Consider the following 16474-nt stretch of genomic DNA (forward strand, 5'->3'; position numbering starts at 1 on the left):
GCCAGATTTTACAAAGATGAAGAATTTTCACAATGATCTTGAAGGATTAGGGATGCTCCTGAGAAATGGGGCATGTTCCAAACCAGGCTTGCCTCTTCAGATGCTGTGTTACTGTGCTCTCTGCATCTGGAGACAAGTTTAATTTCCAGTCACAATTGCTCATTTCCCTCCACTTTTTCCTTCCTCCAGCACTTCCTCTAACCTAGTATATGACTGAGAAATTAATAATAATAATAATGTTGATGTTGATAATAATAATGGCTGCATTACTGTTTGGCTGTTATAATGTGAGAGGACCGAGGAGATGAGTTGCTGATGAGTGGATGGCCTGGAAGGAACTCTTCTGTTTTCATGGCTCTGTAAAATCTTCAGATTGAATTGTTTCAAATACAGCTAGAGGCAGGAAGGGCAGTTAGCAAACTAGTCCAGAAAACTCACAGAAAACAAACCTATCAGATTCAGAGAGGTTGTTATATCCAAGTTAATAAATGCCAACAGTGAGCCTTGAAAGAGTTCTTCATTTTTCATTGTACAATCTGATTTATTGTTGATTGGATTTTAGTGGACTAATTAATGATGATAAACTTTTTGAGTGACTAGAAATAAAGTAAATTTCATGGATGTTTGCTATTCTAACTGACTTCACTGAGGTTGATATCATGGAGTTTGTGATATCCATGGGAGGGCATGTTTGGAGGGCAGTTGGCTACCAGCTTCTTGTTGAGGCCTTTGTATTTTCTGAATTCAGGTTAGATGGGAGCCATTGATATTGATTTGTTCCTTATTTTTAGACTGAATAGACTATGATCCTGCATCAATGCTGAGGTGAGAAACCCTTATTAGAGGCTTTCTCAGTCTTAGAGCTATAAACATCTTTACAAGGCATAATAACTTTACTGGAGACTTACAGTGAAGACTTTAATCAAGACCCATCCCCAGAATGGTTCAAGACACTCTGCTTCCTTGAAACAGACCCGACTAAGGTTCAGAGAGCATTTGGCTCTAAATAATTTCCCCACCCACTAAAAGTATGAGAGCATAAATGAATGCATCTGCATTTATTATCTCAGAAGATAATCACATGGTGGTATAAACACTAAAGAACAATGTGAGCTTTTTGAATTTTTTTAGTCAGCATAAGTGGTTCAGAGTATTATATTATTTCACTCTAAAGTTGCGACTGGTGAAATTAAAGTTATTTTTAAATTATTGTTGTTCAGTTTCTCAGTTGAGTCTGACTCTTTGTGACCCCATGGACTGCAGCGTGCCAGGCTTCCCTGTTTGTCACCATCTCCTGGAGTTTGCTCAAACTCTTGTCTATTGAGTCAGTGATGCCATCCAACCATCTCATCCTCTGTCATCCCTTTCTCTTCCTGCCTTCAACCTTTCCCAGCATCAGGGTCTTTTCTAATTAGTCAGCTCTTTGCATTAGGTGGCCAAAATATTGGAGCTTCAACTTGAGCGTCAGTCCTTCCAACGAATATTCAGGGTTGATTTTCCTTTAGGATTGACTGGTTTGATCTCCTTGTAGTCCGAGGAACTCAAGAGTCTTACGGTAAAATATAAATAACTTAAAATTTACCTGTTTTTAAGTGTACAACTCAGTAGCGAAAGTATATTCACATTGTTATGCAACCGATCTATGGACTTCTTTCATCATACAAAGCTCTATATCCGTTACAAAACAACTCCCTGCTTCCTACTCCCCAGCCCGGGTAACTGCCATCCTACTTTCTGTTTATTTGAATTTGAGTACTTTAGATAGCTCACAAAATGGAATCACACAATATTCGTCTTTCTGTGATTGGCTTCCTTCACTTAGCTTAATGGCCTCAAAGCTCTCAGATCTAAGTGAGGGCCATTTGCCTCTGGTTCTCCTACTCCCAGGTAGATGTAGCCCTTTGACGTCCCAGCTCATTGGGGAACACTCTCCAGTTAGGGCTCCACCTCAGCCAGCCCTGAACTACGATTTCTGCTCAGAAGATCAATAAAATGAAGGTGCCAATTTGGCAGAATCATCCAGTGGTTTGAGGGCAAGAGCAGCTTCTATAGGGCTCATCTCTCTGAGGTTTTTTCTTCCTTCTGGCCTTGTGATTCTTTACTCAGTTGTTGAAGCTTCAGTGCTTTTCAGTTTTTTAAAAAAAATATTGATTTCATTGTTAGTTGTTTTCAGCAGAATGGTGGACCTGAAAAATAGAACCTGCTTTCCCAGACACCAGACCTCTGGCCTCTGGTGTTTATTAACATCACCTAGCTCTTGCGCACCCATCCATTCTGGGGCTGGATGGGGTTCATATTTAGCATACTTTGCTCATGACCAAATCAGCCTTTTGTTTAAACATACCTCTGGCAAGAAATCATCCTAATTGACAGTGGAAGCTTTAGGCCCTCCCCTCACAAGACTCAAAATCAGTGTTAAAACCCAAGGTCTTGTGCTGGTGGCTTTGGAAAAAGGAGACCTGGTGAGAGAGAAGTGACCTTTATTGACATTTCAGTTCCTGAGTGCTTGAGAAAAGGTTGTCCTCGTTTATTTGAGTCCAGTTATAATTGAGTTGAGATAGTAGAGGGCAGGAGGCTACTTTTTTATGATGCTAGATTATCAGATGGATAACGAATTCTTATTTCCCAATCCTGCTGGTCACATGCTAGCTGTTGAGAACCACACTCTCAGCTCTCTCCATGCCGGTGCATGGAGGGCCAAACCAAGGCCAGGACAAGCAGGAATAACAAGCGTGCATGACACGCTTGAGGAGGCAGATCACTGTGGTGGCAAATCAGGACATGAGTGTCAAAAGCCCATGTCTGACCGGCTCCCCACCCCCTCCTCATTCAGTGCTGTGTCCTTGGCACAGTCACGTAAAGTTCCGGACAGCAGTCAGGTGCTTTTTCCCTTGACCTTGGCTGTAGGAAGGTCAGTTTTACTGGCCCCAGCCGCCCGCCCATGAAGGATGGAGAAGGGGGGCTTGGAGGACTCCCTAGGAGGAAGAGGGAGCAGCCACGTGGTGATCAGTTTTGTCTAGAACCCAATCCATGGACTCTGGTTCCAGGACATAGAGTTATCCAGCAGTTTGGGTCCTTGAAGCAATCTTTGTTTATCTGACCTAGCCCCCTCATTTGCGGATGAGCAAAAAGGCTGTAAGATTTTCTTATTTTTAAAAAGGTGTAGTGCTGCTTTAGCCTCATGTGGCTTGTTTTAGTAAAACCTAATTTGGGAGAGTTTATTCCAAACCTCTAAAGCCACTGCTTGAGCCCTACAGAAAGACGTTAGCAGTGGTGAGCCACACCAGCACCTGACTCTTCAGGAGGCCCAGCTCAGGCCCAGTTGGCTGACACAGGCCACTCAAGATGGCTGTTCCCTTGCTCTCTGTACATCCCCTGCTCTACCAGTGCCTGCTTCACCTACACCTACTCACAGGACTGACCCACCTGCTTATTTGCCCCAGGCCCCAGCTAGTGACTGTTCTTAGCAAAAGGGGCGGTAAGGGGCATGCCCCGATGCTAGTTTCCCCGGTTACCAATGAGCAAACCTGATGTCAATTCCCCCTATAACTAGCAATCTCCCCTTCCCTTTGGCAGCAAAGACTGCTGCCATGTCTTGCTCACCACCCATTGCACATGGTGGATATCACTCCAGAACCTTGCTTCAGACATGTAAACTCCCCCATCCAATAAACCATTGATGTCTCCCTCACTGAGTCTGGGCTGTTTCTTCTTTGGTCTTGAAGCTGGGTGAGTACAGCATTGTAGGCCTGCAGGGTGCAGCCCAACAAGATCTGAAGACAGTCTAGTCAGAGATCAGTTGCTGCTACTGCTACTGCTAAGTCACTTCAGTCGTGTCCGACTCAGTGCGATCACATAGACGGCAGCCCACCAGGCTCCCCCATCCCTGGGAAAGTCAGGAGGCCCGACTATGTGTTGGTGGGTTGGGCAGATGGGCCCCTAATGGCCCTGTCTGGTTGCTGAGACCACAGGCTTCTGGAAGCACTATTGTTGGCCCTTCTGGACGGGGCCTGACTTTGCCTGCAGATTCCCAAACCATCCCACCTCAACTCCAGAAGAGCCTCTCCACTCTTGCTCCCCAGATGACTCGCTTACCTATTCAGCCCCTGGTCATGCTCTCTGTATTTGTACCTGTGCCCACTGTCACTTTCACCACCAGCCTTAGAGTAGCAGAGCCTTTCAGACCATCCTTTATGTTACTAAAGCAATTGAAATAGCTTATTTTTCAGCCTACTGAGAATGATCAAAAACCAAACTTTCTTTTTAAATTACCTCTATAATTTTATTTTAAAATTACCCTTGTAAAAGTGAAAGTGGCTCAGTCGTGTCTTTGCCACCCCATGGACTGCAAGTCCATGGAATTCTCCAGGCCAGAATACTGGAGTGGGTAGCCTTTCCCTTCTCCAGGGGATCTTCCCAAACCAGGGATCAAAGCCAGGTCTCCCGCATTGCAGGCGGATTCTTTACCAGCTGAGCCACAAAGGAAGCCCAAGGATACTGGAGTGGGTAGCCTATCCCTCCTCCAGCGGATCTTCCCAACCCAGGAATCGGACTGGGGTCTCCTGCATTGCAGGCGGATTCTTTACCAACTGAGCTATCAGGGAAGCCCCTATAAAAGTCGGTGACCATTAAAATGAAAAATGTGTTTTGTACTTGGTATTTTTCTTCTTCCTAAGCCAATAAACATGTTGGCTTTGAGATAACAGGGAAGGATTGTCCTGGACCAGCAGCTGTGTCTTTCCAGCTTACTGCCAGCTCCTGGATTTGAATGTTTTGTCTGATCAATAGAAATTCTTTTTTCTTGGCTCCAATGGAGACGGGAGAGCCTGAGGATCATGAAGGAGCTTGGACAAAACTCTATTGAAAAGTTTTTACGAAAGTAATTTCTCAATCGGTAGTTTGAGATGTGTCTTTCTTGTGACTGGGCTCTTGAACTGTAGTTCTTGTCATCACTGGATTATTTCCTGTTTCTGGGAAATAGTTTTTCCTGCCCTTCCTCTCCTCCCCACCCTGATTTTTCTCCCCCATCACCTACAAACAAACACAGGTTTACTTTTTCTTTTGTTTTGGTAGTCTTAGTTACTAGAATTTCGAACCTGAATGTTTGGTAGAAGACTTAAATATGGGGGTTCTTCAAATTAAAGGAGCAGGCAGCACAATGTTGACTCTATGGCAGATTATCAGGGTAAGTATCAGATTGGGTTCTGTACTATCACCTGTAAACATAAGAGTTTGAGATTTGGACAGTCTCAAAGTCATTGGTCCCTCGTTTGACAGATGAAGATTCCGAGACCCAGAGAGGTCTTGGCTTGTTCAAGGTCCCACCAAGTCAGCTGGAGAAGGATCAAGTGTCAGAAGCCTTGTTTCCTGGCCCCAAGGCTGCCCTTTCCTCTCTTCCATGATGCTTTGCTCATGCCGCCCCTTGCCCCCAGCACCCACCCTCCGTCCTGGACGTGGAGAATAGACCCACGTGGCAGGACACACCATGCCCATGCGCATCTTCATGCCTTCGTCCCTTCTTTCTAATCAGGCCTGTCCTGCCAGCCTGCTGTCAGTTTAAAGGAGCAGGCAGGTGTCCTGCCTCCCGCGCTGCTCTCACCCTCCTCAGAAGGCCTGCGGGTCACTCCTCAAGTGCATTTTAGCTACTCTGACAGTCGTGCTTTCCAGATGGTGGTGTTCATTTCCTTGTGGTAGGACCTGTCATGATGCCTGGTTTCCTGTAAATGGGCCCTAAGTGAATGGGGAGTGGGGGACAGTGTCACGCACTGGGTGTCACAGGTAGGCTTGGCTTCTTTTGCTTTGCTGCCCAGCTTTTCAGGTGTCTCTTATCTCTACAGCGACTAAGCAATGTCGCCTCCATGTCTCTCACTCCAGCTCTTAGCACTGAGTTCTCAGTTGGTGGTCGATTTCAGCACTGAGACTTCCTTTTCCTGCCCTTGGATTCAGCTGAAAATATAACTTTGCTTTATCTTGAAGTCTAAGAACTGACCATGTCTTCATGGCTGCCTAAATACTCTGGCCTCAGGGTACCTACCATTTGGGAAATAAGCCAGCTGGTCACAGCAATAAGTTTGCAGATGTCCCTTGCCACCCTTGGTTACTCTGCTACTTATTTGCAGTGTCAGGCTATATGAACATTGGCGGGAGACACAAGCCAAATAATTGTTAGGATTGCTGTGAAAATTGCAGTGAAAGCCATAACCCTCCAGGATTCACTTTTTATAGCCGGAAAGCCACTGGTGAAATTTTTGTTCCGAGATCCTCAAAATCGCCAGGATGCTGCATTTTATCCTGTGGGAGTTCCGAACTAATGCTGGTAACAACTGTCGTGCAGGTCTTTCAAGCCTTGCAGTATAGAATTACTGATAGAAATGGGCCAGTTAACAGGGAGGAAACAATTACTTAGATGTTGTGAGAGAAGACAGGTTGTATGGCATTTATAACACGGGTGGGTAGTTTGCTCATAAAAGAATGCCTCGCTGGAATTTATCTGATGAAAAGTAAACCACTAAACCTGCTCAAGTGAGAAAGGGTGGCCATCTGCCAGGTAAAAGCATAATCACCATTTAGAAGTGAGCTTTAGCCGCGCTCTGGTCCACACAGGACAGCGTCTCCCGTGGAGAAACCACTTTCTGACTTTTGGTTTTTCTCGCTGTTTTCACAGAGCCTGAGCCCTTGTGAAGCCGGCGATGACAAGTCTGAATGGTCGCCATGCAGAGAAAACCCTTGACATGCCAAAACCATCAGCCCCCAGAGTGCACGTGCAGAGGTCCGTCTCCCGAGACACTATTGCCATCCACTTCTCGGTGTCCGGGGAGGAGGAGGAGGAAGAGGAGGAGGAGTTCCGGGAGCTCTTGGAGGAGGGGCTGGACGACCAGAGCGTTGTAACGGGGCTCGAAGCCAAGGAGGACCTCTACCTTGAACCCGGGGGTGGCCATGGCCCCGCTGGCCCCGGCGCCCAGCTCATCCTGGCGGATGGCCTGTCCGTGTCCCCCGCCGTGGTGCCCGTCTCCGAGAACACCGTAAAGCTGCTGGAGCCCCCTGCTCCGGCCGTACAAGTATTCGGTACCGTGCCACTGGCTCTGTCCCCGGGGTCGTCCTTGTTGGGGCCCTTAGCTAGCTCTCCCAGCGTGTCCTCCCTGTCCGAGCAGAAAACCAGTTCTTCCTCCCCACTGTCCTCACCTTCCCGGTCGCCCATCCTCTCATCCAGCGCCTCGTCCTCCACGCTTTCCAGCGCCAAACCCTTCCTGAGCCTCGTGAAGTCCCTGTCGACCGAGGTGGAGCCAAAAGAATCCCCCCACCCGCCCCGGCACAGGCACTTGATGAAAACGTTAGTCAAGTCTCTGTCCACCGACACCTCCCGGCAGGAGTCCGACGCCGTGTCCTACAGGCCCCCTGACTCCAAGCTGAATTTACACCTGTTCAAGCAGTTCACGCAGCCTCGGAACACAGGTGGGGATTCCAAAACTGCACCCTCTTCCCCTCTGACGTCGCCTTCCGACACGCGCTCCTTTTTTAAAGTGCCCGAAATGGAGGCCAAGATCGAAGACACTAAGCGACGCCTCTCGGAAGTCATCTATGACCCTTTTCAGCTTTTCAGTAAGATTATAGGGGAAGAAAGTGGCAGCCACAGGCCCAAAGCCTTATCTTCAAGTGCTTCCGAGCTCTCCAATCTGTCCAGCCTGAATGGTCACTTGGAAAGCAATAACAACTACAGCATCAAGGAGGAGGAGTGTGACTCCGAGGGGGAGGGCGTGGGGAGCGACCCCGGCGTCCCCAGGAGCGACCAGCCACAGTCCTCCGAGGAGCCCGCGAGAGAGGCGGAACCGAGGAGCTCCCAGGGGAGCGGCCTGAAGGAGGGCGGCCCGAAGACCGGCTCCCTGGTTCTTGAGAAATGCTCTCTGTCTGCCTTAGCGAGCAAAGAAGACGAAGAGTTTTGCGAACTGTACACTGAAGACTTTGACCTGGAACCGGAAGGGGAGAGTAAAGCCGAGAAACTCCCAGAAGGCCCTCTCAAGCCAGAGGGGCTGGCGGACGATGGCCCAGCTCTGGACAGTGACCACGAGGTGGACTCCGCCGCGCAGCAGCTGGAATTACCCGTCAAGACGCTGGGCTGCTTTGTCCTGTGCGTCTATGCGTACCTCATTCTCCCCCTCCCGCATTACGTGAGCGGACTCTTTTTGGGCGTTGGCCTTGGATTCATGACTGCAGTCTGCCTGATTTGGTTTTTTACACCACCAAGTGCTCATAAACATCACAGATTACATAAACATCTACAACACTGGAACCCAAGGTCTCTGGATATCAAAGAACCTGAGATCCTGAAGGTAAGCCTCTCTGCACCTGCTGGCTGTCAACCAGCCTCATTGTAGATCTGACTGTATCCTTTTACTTCACTGTCTCCACCAAGTGTTTGCTCAAGCAGTGTTTCTAAGACTTTGGGATCTCCAGGCACCCAAGACTTGTTTGGTAAACCTCATTCTAGCTCCCGTTTTGCCAGTTCACCAGGTAGCTTCGCAAGGATCTCCATGGCTCGGGAGCATTTCCAGTAGCATTTCCATTTGTTTCCATTTCGATCTCTCTCTGAATTTGCCAGGCATTTGCTGCCTACTGAGGATTCATGGTAGCTGAGTCTGTTAGGATTAAATATTCTTGAGGGTAGTGTTTCCCTGGTGGTCCAGCGGTTAAGACTCTATGCTCCCAATGCAGGGTGCTTGGGTTCGATTCCTGGTTGGGGAATTACATCTTGTATATTACAGTGAAGACTTGGCACAGCCAGATAAATAAATAATTAAAAAAAAATTTTTTTTGAGACCCTGGAGCAGGGTTAAAGACTCCTGGAATGCAAGAGAAGGGAAGGAGGAAGAGAAGGCAGATTTTAATGTCAGGGTTGGGCTGCTACACGCTGCTCTGTGCACAGTGGGGCCTGGGTTTGAGAAGGAGGCATTACTTTTCTGTGCCTGTCAGATTTTAGGATTTGGACCTCCCGAGGAGTGCCTGAGGCAATTCATTGGAAAGGAAATATTAGAACTTCCATTTGTATTTATTTCCACGTATTTTAAAAGTTTCTGGTGCTTCTATATGTTTCATAATATACACAATTGAAAGCATAGCTGTAGCTTATATAGGTCATAAGTTAAGCACATATACATTTTTTTTTGTATATGTATTTTTAAATTTTAGTAAAATACACCTAACAAAATCTACCATCTTAACCATTTTTAAGTGTACAGGTCAGCAGTATTATGTTTAATATTCAGTCACATTGTTGTACAACCATCATCACCATGCACCTCCATATCCTTTTCACCTTTTAAAACAGAAACTCTAAACCCATTAAACAATAACCTCCTATTTTCCTGGCTATTGCCTAGCTCCTGGTAACCACCATTCTACTTCCTTGGTTGTTGTTTTTATTTTAATACTCTAAATATGTCATATTAGTGGAATCACACCATATTTGTCTTTTTGTGACTGGCTTGTTTCACTTAGAATAATGTCCACAAGGTTCTTCCAAGTTGTAGCATATTGCAAAATTTTATTCTTTTATAAGGCTGCTATTGTATGTATATGCTAACTACATTTTGCTTATTTCTTCATCTGTTGATGGACACTTGGGTTGTTTCTACGTTTTTGCTCTTGTGAGCAATGCTGCTATGAACGTGGGTGTACAAAGAGATGTTTGAGACCCTGCTTTCAATTCCTTGGTTTGTGTACCCAAAAGTGAAATTGCTGGATCATATGGTAATTCTAGTTTTAATCTTTTGAGGAACTGCCATACCATTTTCTACAGTGGCTATACCATTTTACATTCTCACCAGTAGTGCACAAGGGTTCCAGTTTCTCCACATCCTTGCTGACACTTGTTATTTTCTGATTTTTTGATAATTCAAAGCTTGTTTGGTTTCTCTGTTAACAGGTTTTTCCTCCTCTCTGTTTAAATGCGTGCTCCAAAAAAGGGCACCATGATCTCTATTTACTGCAAAATGAAAACCCCACAAAACAAGGGGAAGAACTCTCAGAGTGCAAAATATTGTTTGTTCTGCTTTATTTTTTTATTTAATAACCTTTTTCCCTTATTTAAAAAAATGCATGATCAATGTTTAAAGAAACACAGAAAACCCTAAGGAAAAAATTATTCTTTATCACAGTAGTGGGAGGGAATTATAGTTAATACAATATATAATTTATACATATACATATTTGGTATATATCCTTGTTTTTTCCTACATTTCTACAAATATGAGTACATCTATCACACATGAACTCTTTTTGTTTTGGTTCAATGGGATCATATACAGTTATATATTATGGGTTGAGTTCTAGACTACCACAATAAAACAAAATATTGCATTAAAGGAGTCAGACAAATTTTCAGTTTCCCAGTGCATGTAAAAGTTCCGTTTACACTATACTGTCGTCTGTAAAGTGTGCAATAGCATTCTGTCTAAAAAAACAATGTATGCACCTTAATTTAAAAATACTTCAGGAGACTTCCCTGGTGGTCCAGTGGCAAAGACTCCCATGTTCCCAGTGCAGGAGGCCCGGGTTTGATCCCTGGTCAGGGAACTAGATCCTTCATGCTGTAGCTAAGAGTTGGCACAACAACAAAAAAGATACGTGGTGCCGGAACTAAAGATCCCCCGTGGTGCCATGAAGATTGAAGATCCCATGTGACTAAGACCCTGCGCAGCCGAATAAATAAAAACACTTCATTGCTCCCCAACTGTGTAAATCTACTGTACTTCCATAAAATATATATTTTTAAAAAAGCTATTACTGAAAAAATGTCAGCCATCAGCTGACAGTGCAGGGCTGCCACAAACCATCAATCTGTAAACACACAACGTCCGTGAAGCTCAGTAAAGCAAAGCGCAGTAAGATGAGGTATGCCTGTGTTCTGCAGTTCAACCTTTTTCCCCCCTTTCACATGGTAATATGTTATGAGAGTGTTTCTTTTTAAAGAGAAGCTGATGCTCAGTCTTGAGGCTGTGACACACTTAAGTGTAGCATTCATATAAGAAGTGGAGCAAAAGTGATCATTATGCATGGTTGCTAAGCTTTTTCGATAAGGGTGGTGCCGCATCTACCTGAATTACATGCCCTGTAAGTAAGTTAGTGCTAACTTTAGCAAAGAAAAATGCTGCTTACATTGCTTCCAGTGCCTAATGACTGACTGCAGTATTCCATTTAATCTGATTTGAGCTCTTAATTGTCTTGGGAAGATTTTAATTTTAATCCGTCGATCTTTAGTGCTGAGACTACAATTTACTAAGTTTTCTACTAATTAGTCAAGAATTTACTAACTACACAGAAGATGCCGAAGTTATGGCACAGTGTGGTTGCTTTGATCTGATAATGAAACAGTAAAGGCAGCACTACGAAGCTGAGCACCGACAGGGGCCTGGCTGAATGTTGGGTATAGTATCTCATTTAATCCTCACCACAGCCCTCTCCAGTTAGGTAACGTGCTCATGAGGATGTGGACGCACGGAGAGGGTAAGTTACTCGCCCAAAGTCGCACAGGGGAGCCAGGCAGAACTGAATTTTTGTTTTCTTTTTAAGGAAGGTGTTTTACCCTTGGTCCCTGCGATAAACATATTTGGATTTTCCTTGCAGAGAACAAATACTTCAGTGCTGTCATGGACTGACACCTGTAATTCAAGCAAATTGTACGTTGTAGCCTGAGGTCTTTTGTTTGGTGCACAGGGCTGTTTTTAGACACCGGGCTAAATACATTCTCTATTTTAAAAGGGGCCACTACCAAGAATTGGAAGGGTAGGATGTGTGTTGCAAGTTGAAGATCTCAAATGCAACTGTGCTTTGGGCTTGATTAGTTTTACTGAGTATAGGAAATCACACTCTGGGGAAGCATTTTAAAAAGATGACGCTTTAGGGACATCCCTGGTGGTCCAGTGCTTAAGAATCCACCTTGCAAGGCAGAGGACAAGGGTTCAATCCCTGGTCTGAGAACTAAGGTCCCACATGCCAAGGAGGAACTAAACCCGCTTGCCACAGTGAAAGATCCCGCATGAGGGGATGTCCTGTGTGTCACAGCTAAGACCTGACACAGCCAAATCGAAAAAAAAGACACTTTAAAACATTTAGCAGTGTTGACATTAAATTTAGGACACAATCTTGTGATAAGAAAAGGATAGTATAATAGAGCCTAACTTTGAGCATCTGCCTTCTGTTCCATTTTCTCATTAGACATTGTGCTTTCTGTATGAGGTAGGATAACATTTGCTGTTGTAACAAATTAGAAGTCTGTTCCTTGCCTTCTTAACAGTCCAGTATGGGTGTTCCTGGCGGTAGGTGGATGGGGGCCCATGTTGGTTAGGAGCCCAAGTTCCTTCTATCCTGTGGCTCGGCAAACTTCTTAAAGAGCTAGATAGTAGATATTTACCCCAACCCCAGGTGGCGCAGTGGTTAAAAATCCACCTGCCAATCAAGTAGATGTAAAAGATGTGGGTTCGATCCCTAGGTCTGGAAGATCCCCTGGAGGAGGAAATGGCAACCCACTCCAGTATTCTTGCCTGGAAAATCCCGTTGACAGAGGAGCCTGGGAGGCTACAGTCCATGGGGTCGCAAAGAGTTGGACATGCCTGAGCGCGCACACACACAGAGTAAATATGTTAGACTTACGGCTCTGTTTCTGTTGCAACCCATTTAGCTCCTCATTGTAGCAGAAAAGGAGCTGTAGGCCATATGTGAATGAATGAGTGTGGCTGTGTTCCAGTAAAACTTCATAGAAACAGGCCTTAGGCCCAGGTTGCTGACCCCCGCCCTAAGTTATTAGAGTTCCTTGCATCCAGCTGGCAGAAGGGGAAAGAGAAAGCAAAGAGAAGGTGTACCTCCTTAAATGCCTGGACCCAGAAGTGACACACATCACTTCCATTCATGTTCCACTGGGGTGAGCTAGTCCCACAGGCCCTCCACAACGCTAGAGGCCCTGGGAAATCTAGGACTCAGTGGGGCAGCTTCTTCTCTGCAGTGGCTCTACACTGTGGAAAGGGTGAAAGTGTTAGTCGCTGAGTCGTGTCCAGCTCATTGTGACCCCGTGGACTATATGGACTGCAGCCCACCAGGCTTCTCTGTTCATGGAATTCTCCAGGCAAGAATACTGGAGTTGGTTGCCATTTCTTTCTTCAGGGGATCTTCTCAATCCAGGAATGGAACCTGGGTCTCTTGTAGTGCAGATTCTTTACATTCTGAGCCACCAGGGAAGCCCCTTCCCACTATGGAAAGAGATGCCTAAATTTTGAAGGCACAGCTAGCCTTCTCTACCTCACTTTCATAGAACTTATCAAAGCTATAGTTGTCTGTTTACTCTCTCTCTTCCCCAGGACACCAGAAGCTTCATGAACGCACAGGCCATGGCCATCTTGTTCATCACTGTGTCCTCAGCCCCTGACATGTACTAGGCACGTGTTAAGTGATGGATGGATGGATAGATGGATGAATGAATGAGGTTTTAATCTGAAAATGTGGGCACTAAGTTAATATTGACCCTGTCATCTCCCTAAGAAGTCGCTTTAAAAAAAAAAATCCCTGACACTTGCATTTTTGGGGAAAAACGTTTAGTCAAGCTTTGAGGGGGCTGATTTCATGTTGATGTATGGCAGAAACCAGCACCATATTGTAAAGCAATTATCCTCCAATTAAAAATAAAAAGATTTGAGGGACTTACCTGGTGGCCCAGTGGCTAAGACTCCATGCTCCCAGTGCAGGGGACCCAGGTTCGATCCCTGGTCAGGGAGCTAGATCCTACATTCCCACATGTGGCAACTAAGACCCAGCAGAGCCAAATAAATTTTTTTTAAAGAGATTTGATAAGACTGATCTTTCAAGAAGATAAAAAATAATTACAATAAAAAGTACAGCTTACGGAGAGTTTTTTCTTTTTCCACAGCAGTGGAAAGGCCAGGATGGTCCATCTTTGACAGGGTTTGAAACTTGATGTTTGCTGCTTAGAAATTGCCTGGCAGCAAGTCTGCTCTCCTCTTACCAGTGCTCATACAGTGAGTGCAAAGGGAGTAAGGAATGAGGAATGCATGCCAAGTAGAGCGTTGGAGAGATGGGGATGGTGGCGTGTTCGCAATTTCCATTCCGCCTCCAGATTTATGGCTTTTAAAGTGGTGCAGAAGACGGGCCTTGGTTTCTTTATAAAGCAGTTCTGTGAACCTGTTTCTAGTGGGAGTTGAAAGAGTCACTTTTTGAAAAATGGCTTGATTTAGGGGATTCATCAGTGGGTTTATTTCCTGTGCATCTGATGCTATTTAGTTTTTATAAAGGACATAATGCAATTCTTGAGGGCAGGTAGGGAATATTTTTTAAGCATTCGGTAAGACAGGAGACTATAAAACGTCATTTTGTGGTAGAATGTGCTAGTACAGAGGCCCAGCCCCTTGATCTGCAGGCTGCCTGCCCTTCATCTGGAAGCCCCCAAATATGTCAGGCAGGAAGCTTGGTGCTCCGGACTGTTTTAGGAGCCAGTGTGGTTTGAAACCTCTGAACCATAGACGTTCTCATTGATGGGCCCGGGAAGTCCTTGCAGCCTGGACTGAGAGCCTGGTTCCTTTATTGGCGTCATAAACAATTAAAGGAACACTGCAGTTTTTCTTTGATGTGCCTTCACATGACAAGGAAAAGGAGAAGAAAAGTAAAGCTTTTCTGTACTTTATCCAGGTGGTTTTATTATTCCAGCCACACTGCAGGCATTTGTGTTTAAAAACGACACTGCAGCAGTGATGAGTGTGGGATGGTGAGCCAAAAAGACTACTTTGCAACCAAGCTGCAGCTGTTCTCAGAGACTGTTGTGGGGTTAGACCTCATGATACTCTGCCACCACCCACCCCAAGCCCCGCCAGTCAGCAGCTTTGCTGTCTGGAACAGGAGCAGTGGCGAAAGAGCTGTCACAGTATACACAGGATAATTCTCAGAACCTTCTCCAAGGCCTGCTGGTTCTTTATGATGCGAATTCATAGCTGATACGAAGCACAAAACAGGAGGAAAAAGTTGCTACCTGCATTCATAATAAAGTGACATATGGGGGACTTCCCTGTTGGTCCAATGGCTAGGAGTCCATGCTCCCAATGCAGGGGGCTTGGGTTGAATTCCTGGCCAGGTAACTAGGTCCCACATACCGAAACTAAGAGTTCACACGCTGCAGCTAAAAGATCTTGCATGCTGCAGCTGAAGATGCCACCTGCAACTAAGACCCAGCACAGCCACGTAAAACAAAGTGACGTGTGAACACATGGAAGCCAGGGGAAGACCCAATGTTAGGAGAAGCTAATGGAACCTACAAGCATGGAGGTCTGGGTAAATTAGCTCCAGGTGGGGCCTTGTGCATACCACTGAGTCCAAGGGCATCCTTGTAGGCGACACCTCTAGGCAGTAACCTTCCAGTTTTACTTTGTGCGACTAGCTAGATACGCTGAACTAGGGGCCCTGGGAAAGAACGAGAGAATGAGGCATCTCATATTCGCACTTGGAATGTTTGCCTCGCTGAGTGTTCTTAAGCACATTGGATGCTCTTTCTTCTCCAAGATTGTACTTGTCTCATGACCAGGAGTGTAGAGTCAGACTCCGTAGCCTCAGGTTCCCCATCTGCATACTGTACCAACTGTGGATCAAAACTACCTGGATACAATTCCAGAAAGTTTCAAAAAGCAAAGCTTGAATTTGCTGCATGTGGGCAACCCACATGCCAGCAACTATTTACATTGTATTTCCAACTATTGACATAGCGTTAACACTGTTTTAGGTAAGATGATCCAGTGGCTAAGACTCCATGCTGCCAAGGCAGGGGGCCTGGGTTTGATCCCTGATTAGGGATCTAAATCCCACATACTGCAACTAAAAAAAAAAATCCTGCATGCCGCAACTAAGACCCAGCTCAGCCAAATTAATTTAAGTTTTTAAAAAGTTTATGAGGAGGATGTGCATAGGTTACATGCAAATACCACACCATTTATATAAGGGGACTTGAGCATCTATGGATTTCATTGTCTGCGGGGGTCTTAGAACCCTCGGATGCTTAGGCACGATTATATTCGGTGACATTCTTGCACACAGAGTTTCCACATGTCCATAATGAGATGCTTCCTAAAGATTTTGAAAGGCTCTGGGTTTATGTCTGAGTGTATGACTCATGTAATTGTAAATTATATTCATGAGTAAAGTCTTTACCTCAGACTTATAAACCACCTGCAGAACCCAGCAGTAGGGTGTTGGTTTCCATAGTGATGACCTGTTTTAGAAAGATACGGCCTATAGGTTGACTAATACTACATTTACACCATTGCCAAACTCACACATTAATTTTGGAGAACCTTTTCTCCTTGGGTCATGTCACATTTATGTATTGTCACATTTAGATATTTAATAAGAGGTATGTTGTTGTTCAGTCGCTAAGTTGTGTCTGACTCTTTGCGACCCTATGGACTACAGCACACCAGGCATCTCTGTC

At 45.4% G+C, this 16474-nt stretch overlaps 1 protein-coding gene across 4 annotated transcripts in view; it reads left to right on the forward strand.

The window, feature by feature from the left end:
* Nucleotides 1-16474, forward strand: part of TEX2 (testis expressed 2) — a 110744-nt gene that overhangs the window by 41229 nt on the left and 53041 nt on the right. For all 4 annotated transcript variants that reach the window (XM_025279825.3, XM_025279828.3, XM_025279826.3 and 1 more), the window contains one exon: nucleotides 6665-8327. In XM_025279825.3, the coding sequence (XP_025135610.1) occupies nucleotides 6690-8327 (1638 nt within the window). In that variant the 5' untranslated portion in view covers nucleotides 6665-6689. The remainder of the gene's footprint in view (nucleotides 1-6664; nucleotides 8328-16474) is intronic.

Source organism: Bubalus bubalis, chromosome 3 (assembly GCF_019923935.1).
Source record: "Bubalus bubalis isolate 160015118507 breed Murrah chromosome 3, NDDB_SH_1, whole genome shotgun sequence".
Lineage (NCBI taxonomy): Eukaryota > Metazoa > Chordata > Mammalia > Artiodactyla > Bovidae > Bubalus > Bubalus bubalis.